The sequence below is a fragment of the Alexandromys fortis genome, unplaced genomic scaffold, assembly GCF_014885135.2.
Source record: "Alexandromys fortis isolate MF-2015 unplaced genomic scaffold, M_Fortis_MF-2015_v1.1 scaffold_312, whole genome shotgun sequence".
Classification (NCBI taxonomy): Eukaryota; Metazoa; Chordata; class Mammalia; order Rodentia; family Cricetidae; genus Alexandromys; species Alexandromys fortis.
This window is the reverse complement of record NW_026068184.1, coordinates 159-8,858: the sequence shown is the minus strand read 5'-3', so window position 1 is coordinate 8,858 and position 8,700 is coordinate 159. Positions and strand designations below refer to the sequence as shown.

General features: G+C 47.7%; 1 protein-coding gene across 1 annotated transcript; it reads left to right on the top strand.

Annotated features, from left to right (window-relative positions):
- The first annotated feature begins 748 nt into the window (after positions 1 to 748).
- On the top strand, positions 749 to 8,374 carry LOC126492739 (NEDD4-binding protein 1-like). Its single transcript, XM_050129314.1, has 4 exons — positions 749 to 843; positions 3,674 to 3,781; positions 5,356 to 5,463; positions 7,651 to 8,374. Exons 1-4 carry the CDS (start codon positions 806 to 808, stop codon positions 7,793 to 7,795), a joined length of 399 nt encoding a protein of 132 aa, XP_049985271.1. The 5' UTR covers positions 749 to 805; the 3' UTR covers positions 7,796 to 8,374.
- The last annotated feature ends 326 nt before the right edge of the window (positions 8,375 to 8,700 follow it).

Genomic DNA, 8,700 nt, shown 5'->3' with positions numbered 1-8,700 from the left:
GATGTCAGAACAGAAGGTCCTGGAGGAGCTAGGTGGATTCACTCATTGCCTAGCAGAGTCTTATTGCATGTGCACTGGGCAGCTGCAAGGTAGGGAACCCCAGTGTGGGCAGGTCAGCTCAGGTCACTGGCAGCTGCTTTGGTAGGAAATGCAAACCCAGGAATCTTAGGTCTCAGCTTCTCTTGCCTGTGACTGCTTTCCCACAGAAGAGCATCAGCCCTCCCTCTTGTCACTAGTGTGCCTGGGACAATCGGGCTTGTACAGACAACTGAGATTAATTGGGAGAGAAGGCTAGCCTTTCTTGACTGGAGCAAAGCGGTTTGTTCCTGCTGCTGCCTCTGCATCTAGAGGGCTCTTCCCCTCCGCACTCCCACTTTTGGGGGACTCTTGTCACTTCCCTTTCTGTATTCTACTTGTCATATATACCTTTGGAAGAGTTCTTGAGGGCAGCATTAATAAATTACAGGCTTATGGTTTAGTCTCAAGAGGAAATGAATTTAATATTTGTTTGTTTGTTTGTTTGTTTAAAAACTACCCAGTCAGTTCCTATGCAGGGTTTGTCTTAGTATGAGTCTTAATTGATTTTCTTTTTTCTTCTTGATCTGGTAGTTAGTAAAATTGAGTCAGTAGGAAAAGGAGGTTTTCTGCAAGTCCCCAAGTGAAGTTATTTGGGTTTGCATCCATTTGTTTACACATCTGGGAAAGATGGCCTTTACTGAACACACATCAACTTCTTCCACAAACAGAACTGCACTTCTTAACCCAGCTCCAGGAGCTTGGAATATTATCTTTAACTCCTACCCGGATGGTCTTTGGAGAATGGATCGCTTCTCATGATGACAGGTATGAAGGGCTGTTTTCCTTCCCAAGGTGGGAGTGGGGTGGTGAGGAGCCAGCTGCCTGCCACCAGGCTGGTGTGCACTCTGCTTGCTCAGTTTTAAAACTCGTGATCAAAGTCACTACTAAGCTTATATATTCTATGGGGTTAGGAATGGCACAGAAGACACCATTGTGTTAAGTTTGATTTTATTTAATTTAGTAAAGTATGTCTGAAGTGAGAAAAGGCAGATATATGTAGTTGGTTTTCCTTTTTTTTTCCTTTTTTTTCCTCCTTGAGACAGAGTTTCACCATGCCGCCCTGTCCTATAACTCACTATGTCAATCACAGATCTGAGTGAATCTCTGCGTTTAGGCCAGCCAGGGTTACCTGGTGAGATCCCACCTCCCAAAAGGAGGAATTTGGATTCCAAGCTTCCCCGGTGATATGTAGTTTTTGCAACTCTCTTCTGGTGTAAGTAGTGACAAGCGTGGTGTCTGTTGCCTTTGGCCTGTCTGCCCCTTCTCTGCACTGTTCTGTGTGTTCCCACCCCTTCCGGTGAAGACAGTGCTTCACGTGTTACCCACACTGCTATGTGCTGGAATGGGAAAGAGGGGATCTAGGAGCACTGCAGACATTCCCTCACCGATAGGAAAGAGATGAGCTTAGATGGGGTCATCCAAGGTACTGTCAAAGAGCGGTGTGAGGAGAGCTGAGGGAGGGCAGCACACGGGTTGGGAGCTTTCCTGGGAATCTGTCCTGTCCGCATCGTCACAGGCTCAGGAACCCCGAAGTGCTTGGGTGGAAAAGCAAGTAGGTCAGTAGGCACAGGAAAAGCCTTCAGGCCTTTACCACCACAGCTTTTTTCTCACAGCCAAGGGATTCGAACCCAGGAGCAGGTGTGCAGATGAAACTTCCTCTTGGTTTATGTTGATCTCTGGGTTTCAGAGAGTATAGCTATGTGTCCTGGTGGGAGGCCTCACTATCTGCTTTTATTGATGCACATAGCACCGTTGACAAGTCATGCCCTTTAGAAGTGAACTGAAATGTTTATTAACAAGGACCTTAGCCAAGTGTGGTGGCTCCAACCTGTAATGCCAGCATTTTAGAGATAGAAGCAGGAGGATCAGGAATTCAGTTACATAGTGAATTCTAAGCTAGCCTGGAATTTGTGAGTTCCTGTTGGGGAGTGAGGGTGGTGGTGAAAATAAAAACAAATCTAACTTCCCCAAGTTCCTAAGAGTTAGGAATCTGTTAAGTTGTTTTCAGTCCCGCCTAGGAGTTGCTGCCACCGTGAAGATGAGCAGCCGCCTGCACCTTAGAGTGCCTGCACTGGTGATTGGGGCTTTTGTTTCTCTGTCTTTGTTCGTGCTCAAGAAATAACACTTCCATTCCTTTCACTGTGTTTGTTGTTTTGTCTTGTATTTTAGATAGTTTCTCAGTAGGTAGCCCTGACTGTTCTTGGAACTCACTATGTAGACCAGGCTGTGCTCAAGCTCACAGATAGCTGCCAGCCTCTTCCTCCCAACTGCCGGGATTAAAGATGTGCACCGCTGTGCCTGGCTACTCACAGATATTTTAAGAGGGTTTAGACAGGGGTTATCTTCAGCAACAAAACAAAATACTTTATTCTTACTCTCTTTCATCACTGTGTGTACACGAGACCCTGTGTGCTGGAACACACCTGAAATCCCAGCACCAAAAGGTCAGGGTCATCTTTAGTTCAAGGCTGACCTAGGACAGTTAAGACCCTCTCACACATAGGGCTAGGAGTTTAGTGATAGAGTCCAAAGGGATCCCCAGTTCTCCAGAAGGTTGTGGGTGACCCCAAAATGACAGTCATGGTCATACAGTCTGCTTAAGCTGGATTGTAGGAGTGCTGTCAGAGATGAAGGCTCCCATGTGCAGCATTCCTGCCTAGCAGAAAGAGCCGCTTCCTTTGGCTATGTCTGTGGTTACATAGCAAGCCCAAAACTAACCTCCAGGCTCCTCCAGTCCCTAGTAACTTGTATGTGTTATGAATATCCCTCTCCCCTGCACTATGCTTCCAGACTGGGGACCACTCTCTTTGGAATGGCAAACAGGGCCCTCTCGATATTCATTCTTTTCAGCTTCTCCTTATCATCATGTCTCCACGGACCCCTGCCCTCCAACACACCTGAGAAGTATCCACAGCCAGTCTGCTTTCTCTCTCTGCTCTGGACCCTTCCAGATGCATCTGGCTGCTCTCTCTCTCCTATCCAACAATGTAAAAACTTCCCCCAGCCATCCAACCACGGAGCAGCCATCTTGGTTTCTTTACTGTGCCCCGACTTGTGCTTGCCTCACGTGTCAGGCCCTTAGTTTGATCCCAGCAGCACTACAACTTGTTTAAAATCACAAAAGGTACCTCATCACCACACGTTCTTTTGTAATTGAGCGAATCTATCTATCTTTAGGTCAAAATGATGATGTCTTCTTGAAGCAAAGCAGAAAATTGATTGTTCTTTAAAAATTTGCAGAGCTGATTGTCAACTAACCCTGACAACTGAAAGCTGAAGTATCTCACAGGCCCCTTACCTTTAGCTTGTCCTCGGCTCAGGTCTTCATGCATTGTCACCACAGTTTATTGAGGATCTGCTCTAGAAAATGTAGGAAAAAATCACTTTTTGTAGAACTAGACTGCATGAAAAAAGTTGTTTTATAATCCCACTGATAATTCCAGAGATGCTATTGTTTTATCCATCTTCAGTTGACGGGACCTGACTTCTGTGTATCCAACCTTGTTTAAAGCGGCTATTTTCTTATTGCATTATAGCCCAGCTTCTCTCAGCGAGAGGTGCTGTTTGCTCATGTTGAACTCTCTTGTAACCATAGGTTCCTGCTACACTTAGCAGACAAAACTGGGGGCATAAATGTAACAAATGATAACTCCAGAGAGTTCGTGACTGAGTCGGTGTCCTGGAGAGAAATTATTACAAAAAGGTAATCTTGTTTTACTTTGCTGTGATCTGCATTTTGGTGTATGCTTCTTGTTTGCATTTTGTCTGACGTGCTGCTTGCCAGGTGGTGGGCCCAGGAGAGGGTGAAGGGGGCTCCTAGGAGCACCTGTAAGACGGGACCTCAGCCATCTCAAGTGTCAGCTCTGGGTGCTGTGACTCCAGCAGGAGCGTAGCACAAAAACAATATGCCGAGGGAGGGGGCACCTAACTGCGGGCTCAGGCAAGTCTAGTTTCGATGGCTGGTGTTTTCCATGAGTTTAGCGTGCAGCTTTCCTTGTTGCTGCCGCTGTGAACGTGTCAGTCGTGAACTGCTGAGGAGCAGTGAACGCTGGCTTCCATGAGCCCACAGAAGACTTGACACTCGAGCGGCTGCTACCCACAAGAAGCGAGAGTGCTGTGCTGTGCTCAGGGAGAAGGCAGATCTGCCGTAGATCTGAAGCAAATAGGGAATGAGCAGGGCAGTGCGGGGAAGCAACACATCTAGACACGCGTGTCTCTCGGGTTTCACAGTCGGCCCTTGTCTCAGACTTAACAGCTTGCTACGTCCGAACAAGGTTTCTGAAAGCTTGGGCTGATGAGATGTGCCAAGCCTGAGGACCTGGAAGTCTCCAGAACCACACAGGAAAGAGAGAACCAAAGTTGTGGGCACACAAATAAGGAAACAATGTAACTTTAAAATTTTAGAAGAAAGGCAAACCTTGGCTGCAGACTCTTGGACGAAAGTAAGGACGAAAGTAAATTACTTGAGACATTTGAGCTCTGTGTTGCTAAGAAGGTCTTAGTAATGGGTGGAGGAAAGTTTGACCTGGTGGGCACAGTTGATGAGTTGTTGAACTTCTCAGGCACTGGTGTGTGCTAGACACCAGTCTGCACACAAGGAGGCTCCCACCAACCCACTGCTTTTAGACCTCACCTCACAGAAGCAACTTGGATACCAAAATGTACATCACAGACATAGATGCTAGGATTTTTTAAGTTTAATTTAATTTTATTTATTCGAGAGAGAAGCTTACTACATAGCTGTCACAGGATTAAAAGCATGTACCACCATGCCCAGTCAGTTCTTTATTTCTAGACCCCACGGTGTTCCGTGTTCCCGGCAAGACTTTCCTGCTGAGCAGGCCCAGGTCCCTGTCCTGGATGAGTAATACTAGGTCAACCTTGGCTTTCTCTGTTGAGGACAATGTTTTCTCTTCCAAATCAGAGGTGTGCCTATGAACATGTTCTTTTTTTTTTCAGTTTCACTTTGGCACACCTGCTGAGTCCCAAGCTGAAGGTCTCTAATCGTGTTTTCTCATCTGGTAGAAAACAGAATGCCTGGCTGGCGTCTGGATGAGACTTGCAGGCAGCTGAGAGGAGCTTCTTGCAGGACTGTGTCCACAACAGAAGTTAGAACGCTTTCACTTGTGTGTGGGGTTGCTTCCTCTCCAGGCAGATAGCACTGGGAATGTTCAGGCTGACCATTGTCCCAAAATGGGGTGTCTCCTGTGAGGAGTGTTCCATTTCCTCAGCAGTGAGGAGGACTGATGGTCAGCACTGTGCCTTTCTGTGTTGTAGGCTGCTTCAGTACACGTTCGTGGGGGACATATTTATGGTTCCTGATGACCCTTTGGGAAGAAACGGACCTCGGCTAGATGAATTTCTTCGAAAGGAGGGCTTTCTTAGGTATTTCTTTGTATGTCCCTTGTATGTCAAAGGGTTTTTTATTTTAACCAAATGTTGTGCTTTGCAACAAATGCTGTCCTTGAAAACTAGAAATGGCACTTGAATGTCTTCTAGGCTGTAATTACTTAGCGATGTGTGACCCGTATAGAAGCCAGTCACAGAAGCAGCCCAAGGCTAATCTTCAGTGTGGTCTTTTTCAGTGTTGTTTTGCCTGCCTGCCTGCCTGCCTGCCTTAGACGGTTTCCTCTGAGTCAGCAGGCTAAGCTCAAACTCTGATCTTCTGCCTCTGCCTCATGTGCCAGGGTCTAGGTCTGCCCTGTGTGGGGATCCTTTTCATTTTACTCTAAGAGCACACAGACATTCATGAGGGTCTCAGCAGAAGCAGGTTTTCAAGCTGGTGCTAACTTGTAGGTCACTGCTCCCCGGGATCTCTGTGGGATGCGTTCCCATGCACTTTGTGCAGCCGTTTCTTTGGAGTGTCCAGTGCTGCCGTGAACTTGTGTCCTGCTCAGGAACTGCTGTGGGGGTGGGGTGAGGGCCCACAGCTACTGTTTACCATCTCTGCATGGGAAAGCCTGCTTGCTTTATTGTCTGCCACTGAGAAGTAGAGTTTATGTCTACGCTAAGAATTCTCAGGTGACCTTGTTAACCACAGCCTCCTTCATGCTTACCTAGTGGCAGACCTTCTTTGTTTTAAAACAAAAGTGAGCTATATTTCTGTGCATCTCCTGGCAGGTTTTGGCATGGGGTTGGTCTAGGTACCTAAAGGAGAACATAGATTCTGTCCCATCTTTCAAGGCTGCTAGTTGGTCATTTGTAGCCTGAGCCTTTGGGATCATCAGTTTGAACTTGGTGGTGCACCGCAGTGATGGAGGAAGGACATTGGTTAATTATAATAAAGAAACTGCCTTGGCCCATTTTATTGGTTAGAACATAGGTGGGTGGAGTAAACAGAAGAGAATGCTGGGAGAAAGAAGCTTAGTCGAGGAGTCGCCATGATTCTCTCACTCCAGACAGACGCAGGTTAAGATCTTCTCTGGTAAGCCACCTCGTGGGCTACACAGATTATTAGAAATGGGTTAGATTAATATGTAAGAGCTAGCTAATAAGAGGCTGAAACTAGCCGGGCCAGGCAGTGTTTAAAAGAATATAATTTCCGTGTAATTATTTCGGGCATAAGCCTGCCATGTGGGAGCCAGGGCTGCCGGAACGCAGCCCTGCCGCTCCTTCTACCACCGCAGTGGGTTGATTTTCACCCAGGGATCTTCTTCAATGGAGACTGACACACTTGGAAAGTCGTGGCCTTGTTATCATTTCTCTGGGAGCCATTGGATTTTAGCACACTGTTTGAGGCGTTGACTCGGGCCAAGGACATGGCAGCCTGCTGTAGGCTTTTCCAGTCCAACCCCTTAACCCCACATCTTCTATGGGAAATCCTCATAGGTTTTTAGGCCTCAAGGCCTGTGTTTGAGGCTGTGTGTGGGCCCCATGCTAAGCTGAGGTCCAGGTCAAACTAGAGGTGAATTCTTTGCTGCCTGTTCCACTCCTAAAGTAGTCTGGTGGCAGGATCAGCCCTGCTGGTCCTTTTCCCTCTCACCTAGTGCATCCTCTAGCTGTCACTCCTTCCTGAGGGGATGCTGCTAATGTTAATGGAGCTTTTGCAGGCTGTCAGGCTTCTGACGTTGATGGCACTGTTAGCCCCAGGTCTCAGCTACAGATGAAATTGGTGGGAGTTTTTAAGCAGGACAGGTGTCCCTGGATGCCTAGACAGCACCATGTGTACAGGCATTCCGAGCACATTACCCCACCCAGACCTCACTGGAGACAGGAATTCCAGGAGCCTCTTGGAGTTGCCTCTGCCCAGAGGGATTCCTCTCCCCAGAGAGCTGACACTGCCTAGAATAAAACCCTCCAGATGAGCAGGAACCTTGTAGAAGCAACAACCCTGGCCCACCCTCAGACAGCAGACTGGGAAGGGCTGTCCATCCCAGAGGTGCTTGTTCCCTCATTGGTCTGGAAATGGTGCCGGGTGCCCTGTGAGCCACTCTGGGGGCTGATTTCACATCCCCTTGGCTCTGTGGCCTTCAGAAAACATGGAACTAGCTAGCATCTAGATCCTCTGTGTCAGCCTTACGTGCTTTACGGGGTTTCTCACTGCCGCTCTCTCCATGGTCACTTTATCCACAGAGACATGCAGCCGCTACTCAATGCCCTGCCAGATGTGGGCACGTTCAATCCTGGCTTCTGGGGCCCCAACACCCAAGTAGCCAACACCAGCCACCAGCCTCCATCCCGGAACCAGGGAGCCTCTTCAGACCCTTGGCTTCCTTAGCAGCTTCACACCCCTGGCCACCGTTCCCAGTATGCAGCAGAACTCTATCATGCCAGCACAGAGATCTTCTGCGGAGACCAGCGAGCTGAGGGCGGCCCTGCTGAAGATCTTCCCTGACTCTGAGCAGAAACTGAAGATCGACCAGATTCTGGTAGCTCATCCATACATGAAAGACCTGAATGCCCTTTCTGCCCTGGTACTGGACTGGAGGCTGGGCTGAGAGCCCACTGCTGATGGGGACCAGAGGGAGCTGCCTACTGTGGAGTCCCGTACTGGGGAGAAGCTTTCTAGAGTGCACAGAGCTGCTCTCGGTAGGAGAAGGATGTGTTTTATATATACAAAAGTCTGGATTTTCAAAGCCAGCTTTTTTTCTATATATAAATTATGCTGCTATTACAGATTGAACATTTTCTGTAAAAGAAAAGTACATTTTCTGCCTGTTCAGAACTGTTTAATAGCAGTTTCTCTTGAGTGTATTTACAACTTTATGTTTTTAAAACTATTTTCCTTAAAGCTGAAGAAAAATTGACAAGTGAATATGGTTAGCCTTTCTAAATAAAATTAAAAAATAAAAAAAAAGGGAATTGCTTCCTTAAGGAAAGCAAGCCCTCTTAAAGTATATTTTCTTGAGGTGATCTGTTCTGTCCACTCACATGATGTGTGCTCCCCTGCCTTCCTCCTTGGAGCTGGCCTGCTCCACTCTTCTGGGTCTTCTCAGCAGGCCATCTGTGCGAGTGGAGAAGTGGAGTCACTAGATGGCACTTGGTGCCTGGCTGTAGTCAGCGACAAGACAAAGTCAAGACTCAGAAGAGCAGGGCTACAATTCAGTCCATTCAGCCCCATCCTTCTTCCTCTCTGCTGGACAGAGAAGGGAAGTGAGTCCCAGCATACTCCCTGATTGGCCC

Coding starts and splice junctions, on each gene's coding strand:
- LOC126492739 (XM_050129314.1), top strand. CDS start 806: ATGGTCTTTGGAGAATGGATCGCTTCTCATGATGACAG. Junction 844..3,673: donor ATCGCTTCTCATGATGACAG/GTATGAAGGGCT, acceptor TTGTAACCATAG/GTTCCTGCTACACTTAGCAG. Junction 5,464..7,650: donor CGAAAGGAGGGCTTTCTTAG/GTATTTCTTTGT, acceptor CTTTATCCACAG/AGACATGCAGCCGCTACTCA.